Source organism: Wallemia ichthyophaga, assembly GCF_000400465.1.
Source record: "Wallemia ichthyophaga EXF-994 unplaced genomic scaffold scaffold14, whole genome shotgun sequence".
In the NCBI taxonomy this organism is placed as follows: Eukaryota; Fungi; Basidiomycota; class Wallemiomycetes; order Wallemiales; family Wallemiaceae; genus Wallemia; species Wallemia ichthyophaga.
This window is the reverse complement of record NW_008806287.1, coordinates 135,724-152,250: the sequence shown is the minus strand read 5'-3', so window position 1 is coordinate 152,250 and position 16,527 is coordinate 135,724. Positions and strand designations below refer to the sequence as shown.

General features: G+C 37.5%; 6 protein-coding genes across 6 annotated transcripts; 4 read left to right on the top strand and 2 right to left on the bottom strand.

Moving 5' to 3' along the window:
• Positions 1-89: 89 nt before the first annotated feature.
• J056_001233 (cAMP-dependent protein kinase type 1) lies at positions 90-2,550 on the top strand (the record flags this gene model as incomplete). Its single annotated transcript, XM_009270793.1, has 11 exons — positions 90-234; positions 284-382; positions 426-460; positions 504-624; positions 672-725; positions 770-866; positions 1,148-1,694; positions 1,745-1,934; positions 1,984-2,086; positions 2,136-2,479; positions 2,528-2,550. The coding sequence occupies 11 exons, from the start codon at positions 90-92 to the stop codon at positions 2,548-2,550; spliced, it is 1,758 nt and encodes a 585-aa protein (XP_009269068.1).
• Positions 2,551-2,644: 94 nt separating this feature from the next.
• On the bottom strand, positions 2,645-3,626 carry J056_001232 (Dihydrofolate reductase; the record flags this gene model as incomplete). Its single annotated transcript, XM_009270792.1, has 6 exons — positions 2,645-2,790; positions 2,837-3,202; positions 3,247-3,403; positions 3,449-3,501; positions 3,547-3,558; positions 3,605-3,626. 6 exons carry the CDS (start codon positions 3,624-3,626, stop codon positions 2,645-2,647), a joined length of 756 nt encoding a protein of 251 aa, XP_009269067.1.
• A 29-nt stretch (positions 3,627-3,655) lies between these two features.
• On the top strand, positions 3,656-5,288 carry J056_001231 (tRNA-dihydrouridine(16/17) synthase; the record flags this gene model as incomplete). The annotated part of the gene is made up of 6 exons (XM_009270791.1): positions 3,656-4,027; positions 4,072-4,138; positions 4,183-4,346; positions 4,391-4,531; positions 4,575-4,977; positions 5,026-5,288. 6 exons carry the CDS (start codon positions 3,656-3,658, stop codon positions 5,286-5,288), a joined length of 1,410 nt encoding a protein of 469 aa, XP_009269066.1.
• An 82-nt stretch (positions 5,289-5,370) lies between these two features.
• On the top strand, positions 5,371-7,874 carry J056_001230 (uncharacterized protein; the record flags this gene model as incomplete). Its single annotated transcript, XM_009270790.1, has 7 exons — positions 5,371-5,523; positions 5,571-5,657; positions 5,701-6,918; positions 6,963-7,254; positions 7,308-7,552; positions 7,598-7,679; positions 7,729-7,874. 7 exons carry the CDS (start codon positions 5,371-5,373, stop codon positions 7,872-7,874), a joined length of 2,223 nt encoding a protein of 740 aa, XP_009269065.1.
• A 389-nt stretch (positions 7,875-8,263) lies between these two features.
• Positions 8,264-9,585, bottom strand: J056_001229 (Transmembrane and coiled-coil domain-containing protein 7; the record flags this gene model as incomplete). Its single annotated transcript, XM_009270952.1, has 2 exons — positions 8,264-9,282; positions 9,333-9,585. The coding sequence occupies 2 exons, from the start codon at positions 9,583-9,585 to the stop codon at positions 8,264-8,266; spliced, it is 1,272 nt and encodes a 423-aa protein (XP_009269227.1).
• Positions 9,586-11,730: 2,145 nt separating this feature from the next.
• On the top strand, positions 11,731-14,779 carry J056_001228 (Exosome complex exonuclease dis3; the record flags this gene model as incomplete). The annotated part of the gene is made up of 3 exons (XM_009270951.1): positions 11,731-13,279; positions 13,337-13,961; positions 14,011-14,779. 3 exons carry the CDS (start codon positions 11,731-11,733, stop codon positions 14,777-14,779), a joined length of 2,943 nt encoding a protein of 980 aa, XP_009269226.1.
• Between the last annotated feature and the right edge of the window lie 1,748 nt (positions 14,780-16,527).

The following is a 16,527-nucleotide window of genomic DNA, read 5'->3' as shown; positions in this document are numbered from 1 at the left end:
AGAATTTCTAGCCTGAAGGAAACTTAATTTTTATATTTAAATTGAATGAATCACTCTCACCATGTTGGTTGTTGAAGTTTACCATCAAAATGTTATCGAGGAGAATATTAAACAGTTCGAATAAAAATTATTTAGTTAGATCGTTTACTGCGCCCAATAATAATCAAGATTCTGCTTTACAAGGCGTTGAACCACTCAATTGGGAGGATTTCTTGAATATACGGAAATCTCGTCGTAAGGAGCCTTTATAGGGTTATTGGCTTATATTTAATACCTTAACTAGACAGATATGACGCTATAGCTAGCATACCAACCACCTTAGGTGGTTTCTTTGGTGGTGCAAGCTACTTTTCTTCGTTTGATCCTAATCAAGTCATATTTGGTTTGTTTACGTTATTTAGTCTAGCAGGAATAACAATCGTCAGGTATTGAAGCAATTTGGGTTTACTCGATTGCATCAGTGAGTCTTTATCCTCTAAATTTGGATCATTTGACAAAAATAGATGGGATGTGGCGCACTTGGATGGTTAACTGGTCCATCTTTAGGTACTTCCATCTGGAAATTCCTACATAAGTCAAAATTACCTGAGTATGAGATCAAAGAGAGACTATTTTTCCATCATAGTGAGTGCATTTAATAGTTTAGAGGTGGTAAATGTTTACAACTGCAGTTATGAAGAAGAGGGTAGATCCTGCAAGACAATCAGTTCAAAATCCAGTTCCTGGTGGGTGCAATTTATTGTCTCATTGCACAAGCTTACATAGTTAGATTACTACGGCGAGTCTATTGTAAGCTTGAAGTCTTACAGGCAATGGCTTAGAGATCAAGCAACGTATAATCGCAAAGCGTACCTCTCAGAAAAAGAGTAAGGAACCCAGCAATCAATCTTAAGTGAAGTGATCATCCAGGGGAACACACAAACATACAAATAAAAGAAATTTGGAAAGTCTGTTTAAACGAAAGTAACAATTTTATACATGATGTTAAATGTAAATTGGGGCTAGTAACCCTTTCACACCAACTACGTAATCAATTTAATATGGGTTTATTGGACAAACTTCATATTGGACATCATAGTCATAGTTCCAGTAAAGAAACAACTTCTCATAATAGCCACTCAAAGCTTTCCCCCGCTATTCCCCACAGTACAACTCCAAATCACCCGAATACTTCTACCAATAAGGATTACGGATTTCCTCAGCAGCAGCCACAGAATGAAGATTCAAATCAACAGCCAGCTAAAGCACTCCCAAGCTTAGCTCCTTCTACTCAGTTATCTGAAAAGTCTCCTTCACACATCCCTCAATCGAAATCTCCTGCGATTCCTTCTCAAAATTCACCCGCTAATCCTGATTCTAGCTATAATAAAGTACAGCCACGTAAAACTCAAGGTAGGTACACCCTTAAGGACTTTAAACTCGAAAGGACGTTAGGTACCGGATCATTTGGACGTGTACACTTGGTTAAATCGAATCACAACTCTAGATTTTACGCTATTAAAGTACTTGCAAAAGAGCAAGTCGTCAAAATGAAGCAAGTTGAGCACACTGTCTCCGAACGTGATATGCTTGCACGAGTTCGTCACCCATTTCTGGTAAACTTATGGGGTACTTTTCAAGATCCTAAGAATCTTTACATGGTTATGGATTTCGTCGCTGGCGGTGAGCTTTTTTCCCTTCTCCGTAAATCTCAGGTGAGATTGCATTACACATTACTTTACATTAATTTAAGACATGATATCAGCGCTTTCCGAACCCGGTTGCCAAATTTTATGCTGCTGAAGTAGCTCTTGCGCTTGATTATCTACATAGTCTTGATATTATCTATCGTGATCTCAAACCAGAGAACATTCTACTAGGTGCAGATGGTCACATCAAAATAACTGACTTTGGTTTTGCAAAGTATGTACCGGACGTCACCTGGACTCTCTGTGGTTAGTTGATTTCTATTGCTCATCTAGCATACACTCCAACACTCTTCAGGTACTCCTGATTACTTAGCCCCAGAAATTGTTCAGTCGAAAGGCTATAACAAGTCCGTAGACTGGTACGCCTTAGGTGTATTGGTGTTTGAGATGCTTGCTGGGTTTGTTTGGCTTTACTTGATCAGCTTTAATTGCTCACAAAGTGCTTAGCTACCCGCCATTTTACACGGAAGACTCAAATCCAATGAAGCTATATGAAAAGATCATAGCTAATAAGCCAAAATTTCCTTCATACTTTGACCCAGTTGCTAAAGACCTTTTGAAGAATTTGCTTATGGCAGATTTAACAAAGCGTTTCGGTAACTTGCAACACGGAAGTCGCGATGTGTTCACTCATGAGTGGTTCAAAGAAGTTGACTGGAATAGACTTTACAATAGAGCAATACCTGCTCCCTACGTTCCAAAAATTGCTGGCGATGGTGACTCAAGCCAGTATGATAAGTATCAAGAAAATGATGTTAGTCTTTATGGTCAGGCAGGAGATGATACATGGGGTGAGTTGAACGAATTCCTTGTTCATCAAACTAATTTACAATATTTAGGACATTTGTTCAAAGAATTCTGAACCCAGTTACGGATATAATTTGTACGAAGTTGATATATATGTAGTGAATATTTCAGATATAGTCCTTATTCTATCAATTAGGTATTTCCGTTACCTAGAGAGATTTGCCCTGAAGTGACTTTACAACCACAGCTTCCGGAGTGGGTTGAGGTCCAACAACGTTACCCTGATCACCGCCTTCTGTGAAGCTACTAATGTACCTAACAAAGAAGTGGCGCCAAGGAGCACTTGATGGCACGACTATGTTCATCGTCAACAAAATCCATGTGATTCACGTTCAACTCACAGTGACCACCCGGGTGTTTTTCAAGGCGACAATTTGGGCTATTGTCAATGAGAGTTGCACTTCTTTCTGGCGTAACTATCATGTCGTTTTCGCCCGTCACGTGCAAGAAGTGAGTTTTTTCACCGGACCTCGGAAGGGGATAAATATCTTCGTACGCCTTGTCGACGACTTTAAAGCCACCAACAGTGATACAGAACTTGAAAGGTGGATGCACACCTTTAAATTCAGGTTTTGAGTCTGGGTTTGCCAGTACACCTGCTAGGGCAGCTGCGAAGCCCGCACCTTGACTGAAGCCAAAGATGCCATCGTACTTGTTTTCCGATAGTAATTCCTTTAGAAAGGTCCAAGACTTTTCAAAATACTTGACTGAATTTAATTAATGCATGATCGCATCTCGGAACGGAACCCACAGTCCATGTTATCGGTCTTGTGATTATGTCTAAGGACATACCAAGCTCTTGGAGCTGAATCCACAAACATACTATCGTACATTTCAGCGTTAGGCATATCAGTCTTATCTAATTCCAAGGGACCGTCAATGAAGTGCAAATCACAGCTATCTTTGAGCTTTAAAGAATGAGAAATGGTTTATAGACGCGTAAAAACACTCACAGCCTTCCTTATTGCGCCAATCTTCTTTGATAATATGTAAGCTGATTGAGTGTCTATAAAAATTAGCTGTATCCAAAACTTGTGCAACATTCACAAACATCCGTGTAACACTTGTATCATCAGCTATTTCAACGCGACAATTGTTGTCAGACTCACCCAAAATTCTGGGTTTTGACATTTCTTTTGATCGTCGTTAACCACAAAGACATGGAATCATCCGTTGAGCAAAAATCAAGGAAACTGGCTGGTTGGGATCTTTATGAGTCTTTTGGCAGACCAAAGAAAATAGTCGCTCCTATGGTTGATCAGTCTGAGCTTGCTTGGAGAATTCTCTCACGCAGATATGGCGCTACTTTGGCATACACACCAATGATAAACACAAAGCAATATGCTCAATTAAAATCCGATTCTAATAAGAAAATGTGGTTTGATAAGATTAATAACGAAGAAGGTTTGATTGGTCTCGATAGGCCGCTAATAGTCCAGTTCGCAGCCAATGACCCTCAGTTGCTATTAGAATCCGCAAAAGATCTTGAAGGAAAGTGCGATGCTGTCGATTTGAATTTGGGTTGCCCACAGGTGCGTCTTTGTCGTTAGTTAAATCAATGACCTAATTCCTATAGCACATTGCGAGACGTGGTCGTTATGGTTCTTGGCTACAAGAGGATCAAGATTTAATTTACAAATTGAGTTAGTCGTACATAATTACTCAAAGCTACAGCTAACGATATCAGTCAATACTCTACATGAGAATCTTGAGGAAACTCCTGTAACAGCTAAATTTAGAGTCCTTGATGATGTACAACGGACCGTCGAATACGCTCAACTTCTTGAGCGAGCAGGTGCACAAATTCTGAGCGTGCATGGACGCACTCGTGAAATGAAGGGTCAACAAACGGTACGTGATTTTGGTTTATAAAGGTGGATATCTGATTGTCCCAGGGCCTAGCAGACTGGGATAAGATTAAGGCAGTTAAAGATGCCGTTAACGTTCCTGTTTTTGCCAATGGTAATATTTTATATCACGAGGATGTTGATAAATGCCTTGAAGCAACCGGTTGCGATGGAATAATGTCTGCAGAGGTGAGGACTTTTCAAAGTTGATTACCAATCTCACTCCACCAAGGGTAACTTATACAACCCTGCGATTTTCAGTGATAAAGCGAGGCATCCATCTGTTATTAAACTTGCTAAGGAATACCTAGAAATAGTAAACTCCCTTAAAACGGAAACAGCTGTCAGTGCTCAAAAGTCTCACCTTTTCAAGATATTCAAGCCTTGTCTGAGTAGATGGCCAGATTTGCGGGAAAGATTAGGTAGAGGTAACGACAAGGAGTGGAAAGAAATTATCGAGGAATTTGAGAGGAGAATAAAATCCGATGAAGCGTACGTAGCAGAGGATGAATTGTCAAATGTACCACAACTGGATGAGAATGGCTATAGATCGGTGCCATTTTTCTACGCACAGCCTTACATGCGTCCTGTCAATGTCAATGAAGGCGACTTAGTTGATAATAAACAGGACAGTGGTATGTCTTTCATTCATATCTGAGACAAAATTCTAACTTGGGCAAAAGAGGTGAAAAAGTTAACAGAAGAGACCTCCCTACCACAAAGAGAGCTCTTAGTGAAAAAGGAGATACTGAAATGCATTGGAGAAGGATGTGATTCTGCTGCATTCGGCAAGTGCTTGCGCAAAGCCTGTTTGAGTTGTTGCAGATTGCTTGGAAACAATATTGGATGTGAGGAACATGAAGGAAAGCTCAACAAACGTAAGCAAATACAGGAAGAAAAACGGCAAAACCATAGAGAGCGGAAGAAATCCAAAATAGGAAAGTAATTTTTCATTATCACTCAATGAGGTAACTACCGAAATGAGATAAATTGTTTCCTTTAATATGTATCGTGAAGATTGAATTATCATGTCAACCCATCAGCACCAAAATAAGAGAGCTAAACAGAGCCACACCACCGACGACACCAGCGTAATCCCTATACAATCAATGGACTCGCGTGGTGAGCCAATCGTTAAAATGAAGAAGCAGAAAGCGTGCTTGACTTGCAGGAGAGCAAAAGTAAGTGCGGCGAGCTTCAAATGATCTAACTCATTCTCTTTTTAAAGCTGAAATGTGAAATTCCCGTTCCAGGGGAACCATGCAAAAGGTGCATGAGCACAGGAGTGGAATGTAGATTTAGAACTAGAGCACACGTAAGCTATAAACTAATAATTGGGATTATATTGATATTCTAAGGACGACGAATGGCAAGCATCGGTTGAAGACCGATTGAGTCACTTGACTGATAAGATAGAAGCAATGAGTCAAAACATGGAGAACTTTTTTAATCATATTGGAAGCAGCCAACAACTCAGCAATCCACCTAACTTCCCGTCTTCTGGACAGCTTTCACCACCGACGTCTGCAGTCACCCGTAAATCCTCAGATAATTCAAACAACGAACAATCCTCCTTACTCAAGGGCAGCATTGATTTCAATCATCCAAAGGATCATGGCCCTCTTTCACCTTTCTCCGTTCCTAATCATACTACCTTATCTGGTGCTTCTGCGTTATTGGCTCAGACACATGTAAACAATACAACTAATACAATCAAGCTAGACGAGGACCACTCAAATGAACGTAACGCAACCTCAGGATTCTTGAGTATCTTAGATGAACTTCTCGATCCGGAGAACGTTGTCTCAACGAAACCAGAGAAGTCTCTGTCAGACATTGACGCTATGTCTTTTGAACCAGTTGGTATCCCATCAGTGTTTCCAGGCCAACCTTCAACATCACATGATATCGTTGCAAGTGCTTCTCAGGAAGAGCTCAAGGCTTTGGGTAGTGGTTCTCTTGATCCCCGTCCAAATGTTATTAAAAAGGGTCTAGTTTCACAAAGGTCAGCGGAAGAATTGGTAGACTTCTTTCATACGAACCTTTCTGGCCAATTGTTTGGATTTAGACTTCAGATTGGTCATTTCCCATACCTGCCTGAAGGTAGACCAACTTTGACACCACTCATTATAGGTGTTATCTGCCTGGCGGCATCTGAGAGAGTACCTTCGGAAAGTTTCAGATCTCTTGTTAGTAATCTCATGGTGGATTTGGACGACTTCTCCTTTAAGCCTGCAATTACTCAACATTATTTGGTCGATAATCAAGATGCGATTGATAATGATGATCTGGATCTTGAAATGGGAATTGGGCCAGAAGAAATTGTAGCAATGTGCATTGCTTCGGTATTTTGCGATGTGTCAACAAGACCTGATATGAAGAAACAAAATGCAGACGGATTTGGCACAACGTCTCATGCGCTTGCACAAGTAGCTTTCAAATGGGCCAGAGGTTTCTTGAAGACTTCTATGCTTTCGGTGCCACCTCAAATGACAATTGGTGAGGCCTGCGGATATTTACCTCCCCGTAGACAACTTGGGTTGGAGAACTGGCTGAGACTATGGCTATTTACATATGTGAGTTAATTAGCCACTTAATAACTTTAGCTAAGTAATACCAGGTTGTCGAAAGCCAGGCGTCATTTTACTCCAGCAGACCATCAAAGACGTATGATCCAACATCATTTTGTACGTTGCTTTTAGAAGCATCAGCTCCAGGACATCCAGCAGACCATAATCGTGACAAGCAGTTAGTTGCTCACGCCAGGATATGTACATTACTTAGACAAGCTCGACAATTATTAGACAGTCGTGACTGGTTAGATGCTGGTACAGCTGACACAAAAAGCTGCTTAGATACATGGAATGAGGAGTTGGAAAGTTGGAGGCGCATCAACCTACCTGAATCAGCTCGTAGGTTAATTTTTATTTAGTTGCTAAGATGAGAATGCTAATTAAATATTCAGTTAGCGCAGCCGATCAATGGCCTGCCACATCTTTAACATTGTTCTACCTCTTTGCTCGGCTTTACATCAACCAGATTTCAATTGGAGATTCCAATGCTTACGATCAAGCTGATAACTTTAGTTCTTCTAGTGAACGTTGGAGGTATGCTACTGCAGCAGTCAAAGCAGCTGCACAAATGTTAGATGCAGTAGCTGAAGAGCCACTGTGTTCAACTTGGTCGTTGTTACCGCTCATCTACATTAAGGTATGAGGATAGAGATTACGCAGACACAATTGACAATAATTGCAGATGATATCTTTGGCTGCAGGTGTATTGTTGAAGTCAGTTCCTATTTTGGAAAAGATAGCACCGGTTGTTACTCTAGAACAAAGTGAGTCAAGGCTAAATTTTGTGAGCGGGAATTCTAATGTTATTCCTAGTACACGTGTCTGTACTCAAAGTCGCAGAGATATTAAAGAATGGAGCCCCAGGACAGTCTGATACTCATCTAGCCCGGGCAACGTCCGCTTCATTAGTTAACCAAGTCAATAAACTTCAAGCAAAGAAGAGAAGCTTGAAAATGTAATACTTCAGTGTTTGTATTCTTTCTGGATATGCTTGTACAATCTTTTCTTATGTAATTTACATTCGCAATTGTCCTATTTAGAGGGGAGTGATGGTTGGATTGACGTTTAGAGACTACAAATACTTGTGAAGCAATCAATGCATGAAATGTAAATGATACAAATTTGCCTCAGAAATCTTCAGTAGTAATTTTTGATAGCTCATCAGGTTCGCTAGTAAAGGGTAGAATTAAATCATCATCGGCAAATAGGATAATCGGAATAGAATAGACTGATGGCGATTTGGATCAATCTACCAGACTACTCGCATTTTCGACGTTATGGTGCAGGACGAAGAAAGCGAACTGCATGTGAAATAAATTATTATTCAAGAAAATTTGGAAGGAATTGTTCAAGGTAATCTATTGCTCCAGTTGAATTCTTCTAGAACCTCTGTTGCTTGATGTTGAACTAACTCGTCATTATCAAATTGGGCGATGTAGTTGATCTTTGTTCTTAAACTGCTTTTCAATGCGAGAGGTACAGTGATATTTGCAGTATCATAAAGTGATCTGAATATCATCGCTATTAGAATCAAAGCAGATCTCTTCAATTGAACTAAATTGGTATCTTTGTCCAAAGGGTTACTCAAATCTTTTGAGTTTTGTAGAGATTCAATCATCAATAAGTCTTCCATACCGTTTAAAATCTCATTGATGAAGGGTTCAACTGCCAGTATGCACGTGATGCAAGCTTGACTTAGAATAGTTAAGCTCGAAGCTCTCAACAAACTTGGTAGGTTATTTTGGGACATTACTTTTATTAATTGGGGTAATATCAAGTGAGAGTATGAGGGTAAAGCGTCCGATAAGTTCTTGATAACTTGTATGATCGCTTCACCAATTCTTAACCTTTGGTCTAATTCAATTTCAGTCAAGCTTTCATGGTACTCGGAGTACTTGATTGACAATTGGCTTAGTATTTCATGACCAATCTTATCCATCATTACGACTAAACCTCTAACAGCATTGAGGTAGATATAGCTATCATCTGCCTTGATTGCTTGAATAAAAACATCTAGTATATTACTAATTAAAGAAGGATCGAGCGTGTTATCTTTATTGGCGTTTACATCATTTTTTGAGACAGTGTGTTGCACTAATTTTCTCAATTGATCTAAACCATGTGCTCTAACAGGTAACTGTGAGTCTTGAATGTCTTTTAGAGATAAATTGAATATCTCTCTTTGCCTTTTGTAAGACCAACTGATGATATCGTCTATTTTTGATGATGTAGCATTCCTAGCTGATAAAACCAATTTACACTCATGTGCCACAGGTGAAATAGCAGGAAACTCGTCAATGAATATGTCCAAGCGATCAGAGATTAATGCGAGCAGGGGAGCGTTGTCTACTCGTATACTTTCGTTGGCTTATTTGAGAGTAAGTTGTTATTGACACATATATAACTGAATAACATACCTTCTAAAGTTGCTAAAAGGAGGGACAAAGCAGTTGAGATTAATATCTGATCAACCTCCTTCAGGCTATCAACATCCTCCTCGTCGTTTGCGGTGTTATTATGAACATGATCTTCAAACACCAATAAGTCTTGTAAGCTTTTAGTAGTATTTTCAACGTTTGGTTTTCGAGAGGAAGATTGTTGTTGAATTTGTAGGGTGTGATAAATAAAAGCAAGGATGTCATCTTTGTTTTCTAAAATGTCAGTACCCATTTGTTCAACTAAACAGGTAGAGAATTGCAAGTATTTCATAATGTCTTTAAAACGTAGAGGTTGTAAATCATTAAAGTCTTTTAAACCTTGATATTGACTGAGACATTTGATGAGAATTGGACTGAGTATCTGCTTCCTATGAATGTTAATGACAAAAGTTGCTAAAGATTGAGGATTTGGTGCTATTTCTAGTAAATCATTTTGTTGAGATTGATGAATATTGAACAAGTTTGGATTTGGTGAAGATGAAGATGATTGTTGAGTGATGACTAAACCATCTGGGTTGGATGTGGACCATTGGAAAGAATCATCTTGCCAACCGGTACCAGATTTAAGAGTGTACCAAACAGTATCAATAGCTAAGTCGTTGTCTACGAGTGACGACCAATTGTTAAATATATTATCAATCAAAGATTTGTATAAGGGGTTAGCAGTTTTTGAAGAGTCCAAATGACAACCTAAATTGAATAATAAAGGAAATAAATGAGTAGTGAATTTGTTCAAAATGATATTTGAGTGAGGGATTAGAATGTTTAAGTGAGTTAAGGCGTTTGTTAACTGAGTTGATTGATTTGGAGTGTGAAAAGGTTTAATCAAGCTAAGATTTAATTGATGAATAAACTTATCTTGATATTTTGATAGAAAGAAGTCAAAAGTGAGTGCGATTGCTTTTAGATGGTTAATTGGAGGAGATAGGAGGAGAGTTTGTAGTATGTTTTTGACTATAATAGAAAGATAGCCATCAATATCCAAAGTACTTGGCTTAGTTGATAATAATTTAGCAACTTGAATGAATTTTTGATTGTTGAAATCATCAGGAGAGTTTAATAGAATGACTAATAAAGAAGAAACGCCATCAGGCTTTAATATCAAGGACGATAACAAAGATGAGCACTTTGATTTTACTGCAAAGCTTGAGTTTGATTTTATTACGTAAGTTAAAGATAAGATAGATGAAGAAGTTGAGAGTGTGGATATCAAGTGATTCAAGATAGAATGATCGATAAAGTGATTAAATAGTTCTAAGTGATGATTATTCATCAAGTATTCTTGTATCGGTGAATAATGTGATGATATCAGATACACCAATTTATCATTATAATCATCATTCAAATTCATAATGATGCTCTTCAATAAAGTTTTTGACTGATTCAAATCATCTAAACCAATCAATTGAGTTGTTTGATATCTTTTATGAAACTCGATCACTTCATCAAATTCAGTCATCATCGTCGTTTTATGTAAAGGAAATGATATTAAATGATAATCATCTAATCTTAGCATTTGATACCCTAATCAATCACTTCGACGTTAATCATCAAGTTATTCATCTTGGAGACTGTCATATCAATTACCCCATTTTCTTAACCTGGAATTTCAATCAGAGGCTGAGAGGATGCTTGGGTACATTCAATTCACTCAATCTATTAAAAGGTATTAAACAATACAGCTTATTGTCAGCTTTGAAAGATAAAAGGTTTAAACCTATAGACTATTCTATTTTACCTGGATTGTCTTGCGCGATATCTGTCTTGTTCAACTTTACATCCCAATCGAATTGGAATGAATTCACTATCGGTAAACATGGCATTAAGATTAATTTCTTAGTTGATCATATCAACTACAACGCTGTATACCTTCCCAACGTTTTGACTGATCAAAATTGGAACAAAATTCAATCCATCACATCTCTAGTCAGGAAATCTGGATATGAAGGCAATATTGACGAATATCTACTAAATAAAATTAAATTACAAACGTTTGAGTCAGAGTATAGATCTTTGAGCTATCCAGACTACTTGTTCTTAGTTAATCGATAGCTAAACTTCTTCCTCGTTGGTACAAAGAATCCTAACTTGTAATCAATCATTGCTTCTGTTATTTGTATTGGTATATAATTCTTTCCATTATGAACTCCAAATTTCATTCCAACAAAGTTTGGTAGAATTGTACAATTCCTCGCTGTTGTCTTTATCAATTGATTATCCTTCTTTAGTTGAGTTAAATTTGGAAATGACTTGAAAAATGGACCTATGATGAACTGTTATTACAATATCAACGATTTCAACACCTATTCACCCTTCCATACTGATCTCTTGTTCAAAATTCCTGTCAACTGCATCGTTGACTCTATCCAACCAAGAAATGAACTTCAATAAATCTGATATTTCAATTTTAAAAAGGCCTTTACATAATAGCACTGCTAATTACAAATCTTATATTAAAAAATCTAACAAGGGGAATATTATCAAATTTACTCAGGAGAGATACTTGCGTGATGATATCCCTTCAGGTAGCTTGGACGATGATTTGAATCCTGGTCAAAACCCAATCCTATCTAAATCCGGTATCACTACTAGTTCCCTCTTCAATAAGCCTCATTACCTTTTGCCTGATACAAACGTATTGTTATCTCAGCTAGACTTGTTGGATTTAGGTGGCTTTAAAGACGTTATCATTTTACAGACTGTTTTAAATGAAGTTAAACATCGGTCTCTTCCTCTATATTCAAGATTGTTATCCATCATCAATGATCATGATAATAGATTCTACGTCTTCTACAACGAGTTCTTCTCAGAAACTTCAAATTTGAACTCTTCTTTCTCTTCCCCTAACGATATAAATGACCAATCTATCAGAATCGCTGCTGCTTGGTACAATAATTATCTACAACACAAAGACGTCATTTTACTATCAAATGATAATGAAAACTTAAACCTAGCTAAAAAGGATAATATCATTGCTTCCGATATTCTCTCTTATGTCAAAGCTTTACCAAATTCTGATCAATTAATCGATTTATTTTCTACAACTCAATCTTCAATTTCTACCTCCTCTTCTTCAAACTCCGTTTTATATCCTGATTACTTTCCTCATTCTTCTTTACAAGCTGGTATCAAATCTGGACATCTTTTTCAAGGTCAATTTCAAGCTAATCCATTCAACTATTTAGAAGGTTCTGTCAAAATTCCTAAATTTACTAAACCCGTTCTACTCATTGGTAGACAATCCATCAATAGAGCTGTTCAAGATGATGTAGTCGTCGTTCAACTTCTTCCAAAATCCCAATGGAAAGCTTCTGCTGATCAAATTATTGATCCCGATAATGCTTTGAAATTTGATGACGTTGATCAAGATTTAGATCCTACTACTGTTGAATTTGAATCTAAACTACAATCTGATCAGATCAATTCATCAATTGATCAAGCAAATTCCTTTCATTCAGATATTCAGCCAACTGGTCGTGTAGTGGGAATAGTAAAACGTCAGTGGAGATCTTATGTCTGTCATTTAGACAAATCTACCGTGAATAACTCTTCAGTTCAATCTCAACAATCCGTTTTCGTTAGTCCTATAGATCGTCGTATTCCAAAAATTAAAATAAGAACTAGACAAGCTGCAAACTTAGTCGACCAAAAGATTTTGGTTGCAATCGATCAATGGTCAATATTATCACGTTATCCTCAAGGTCATTTCATTAGAGCATTAGGTAAAGTTCAATCGAAAGAAGCTGAAATTGAAAGTTTATTACTAGAATATGAAGTTCCTTACAGATCTTTTTCCAAATCTATTCTCAACTGTTTACCAAAGGAAGGTGAATCTTGGGTCGTTCCTCCAAAAGATTCAAATGACCCAGTGTGGAAAAATCGAGTTGATTTAAGAGACGAAATTGTTTGTTCAATTGATCCACCAGGTGAATCTTTAGACTATTTAGAATCATTCATCTCTCTAACACTTTCTTTCAATGCAGGTTGTACTGACATTGACGACGCTTTACATGCTAAATACTTACCAAATGGTAATATTGAAGCGGGTGTCCATATTGCTGATGTTTCACACTTCGTCAAACCTGATAATACAATGGATCTAGAAGCCGCATCAAGAGGTACAACCGTTTACTTGGTTGATAAGAGAATTGACATGCTTCCTTCATTACTCGGTACAAATTTATGCTCTTTACGTCCAAACGTCGAAAGATTGGCATTTAGTGTGACATGGGAGTTAAACCAAAATGCTGAAATTGTTAATGTCAAATTTAACAAATCAGTAATTGCTTCAAAAGCAGCATTCACTTATGAAGAAGCTCAATTAAGAAAAGATGATAAATCTTTGAATGATTCCCTCACAGTTTCAATTAGATTATTGAACGATATCGCCATCAAGTTGAAAAAGCAAAGAATTGATAGAGGTGCTCTTGATTTGGCTTCACCTGAAGTTAAAATTCATCTAGATAGTTCTGAATCTTCTGAACCAATAGACGTAGAACAAAAACAAGTCAAAGAAACCAACAAACTTGTCGAAGAATTCATGCTGTTGGCTAATTGCAGTGTAGCTGCAAAGATTAATGAAACGTTTCCTGGTACTGCTGTTCTAAGGTAATTACAGATTTGTCCACTTAATTTATTACCCATTAACTCCTTTCAGACGACACCTTCCCCCACCGAAGCAAAACTTTGAAGCTTTGCAGGACATACTATCAAAAAGAAAAGGTATTAATTTAGATGTTTCATCCTCAGGTGCATTAGCTAGATCATTAGATAATTGCATTGATAAAGATGAAAAGTCATTTAACACTCTAGTCAGAATTATGGCAACACGCTGTATGTTATCTGCCGAGTATTTCTGTAGTGGTAGTCATAGTAAAGAAACATTTTCACACTATGGTTTAGCTGCTCCGATTTATACTCATTTCACGAGTCCTATTAGAAGATACGCCGACGTTTTGGCTCATCGTCAATTGGCGTCTGCGATCAATCATACACCTTTACATGGTTCTCTGCACAATAAGTCTTTCGTTGAAGGTATTATGGAAAACATTAATAAAAGACATCGTCTTGGTCAACAAGCTGGCAGAGCATCAATCGAATTCTACGTTGCACTTGCAATTAAAGCTCGTAATGATCGTAAAGGCGAATGTGTCAGAGAAAAAGCACATGTAATCAGAACTTTTAGGAATGGTTTAGCGGTTTATGTACCCAATTTGGGCCTGGAAGGTATTATTACATTCAAAAAGGCTATTAATTTTATAGCCGAAGAATACAAGATCGTAGTTGAGGATTCTCAATCCAAATCACACACCATCAGTCTTTTCGATTTGGTAGACGTAGAGATTTTTGTTGAAAACGATAGGAACACCCAAAGAGGTAAAGTCAGGATGGTGCTGAGGTCTCCCCTGGACTCTGAAAGTTTATAAAATTGATGCGCATTCATAGATTTAATTTATTCATGTAAATATCTTCAACGCTTAAATCTACATGAGTATATTTCAAACATAATTTGTTCTCTTGAGCTGAAATTAATCTGTCACGGAATCTATGAAGTAGCTGATCAACTCTTTCTTTTACGTCAAAGTCCTTGACCTGAAATAAAGCCATTGGACATGTGAATGATGATATCATGTCTTCAACCAAGCCATCATGGTTTGACTTGAGCTTGTACTGGTACAGCTTGAAATTTCCACCGTCACTCAAAGTGGAGTATGGCGTTACGTATTCTAGCAATACTCCAACTAATGCAATGCTAGTTTCAACTTTTAGGTTTTCAATGGAAATCATTTTCTTTCTTTTGAATTGATCAGATAACCAATCGAGAGCTTCCAGGACTTTTAGCGGAGTATATTCAGCCTGGAATACAGTTAGAACCACACTTTAGAGCCTGTTGACTTACGAAGACATAGTTTTCGGTCTGCAGACACCTATGAAAGTGCCTAAAGTTGATGATGAGATTATTTCCTGCAAGAGTGAGAACCCTCAGATCAGAGTGACTCTCGTCGAACTAAATTGATAAGCTTTTTAATCTCTAGAATAAAATGCTGATCTACTTGTTGTAATTCGGCCAAGAATTCTTCCACGCCGTATAAAGGATAATCGATCAAGTAGGTTAGCTTCAGACCTCCTACTATCCAGTTGATGTTGTTAGAAATATCAATGAAAGCACGCTTATTGTCTATTCTCGTGTGCCTCTTTATCAATTCCCACATGGTCTCGAATGTATGGCGTAAAGTGGGTTAAAAGTACCAAAAAAATTTGGTAAAGTGCCTCGTCAAAATGTCTCGATATTTGCTTGAACCTTTGCATTTCCGTGATAAACTCTGGCAGCCTGACGCTGATGAGCTTATCCTTAAACGCCTAATGAGGTTCATTATCTTGGTTTGACGTAGATAAACATATACAGAAATAAAAGTGCATTATTATCATATATATCCGCCCAAAAACTTCCGACTTGAATTTATTTCTAACGACTTTTTAAACTCTCCAGATAAATTGAAAAGCTTGATCATGACGTGCGCGTATCTAATCATGACATTTTGGCACAAGGATTTGCGAAAGTCTTGGAGCGACTAGGATCTACGTTGATAATTTAAAGATAGCTGCAGAAAGGTTAAATATACTGTTGATATCGAATAATTTAAACATGCTTCTCCGATAATGCAAAGTTGATCGGCAGTGTCCTAAGCTAATAATATCACGTAAATCAATAAGAGAGCTAGTTTGAGCGCACAAAAAATGTATTATACGAGGACTATGACTAGAAACACAATATTACTGAACAAACACTTTTCTTAAGTGTTTGTTATAGAGAGTTACAATCAATTCGAGTTATGAACTCACATGGACCATTAACTAGCGACTACGTGAGAGAAGGCAACCGGTGATCTATATTTTATGAAACACTAGATCGACACAGCGATCTTGAAATTTTGACGCAATGCTTGGCATTTCCACTCCGCTAATAAGAAGAAGTCATCGAGATTACTCAGGTAATTTTTCATTAGGAATCGCATAACTTTGGTAAATCTTCATAAACTTGAAACTTCGAAGAACTTTGTGATTTCTATTTTTAAACTAGGCGATTCCAAATACGTGTAAATTCCTCAAAGAAAAGCTAAGTAATTCCAGAAAGTAAAACATTGACATCTAATACTAGATCAAAAATTTACGC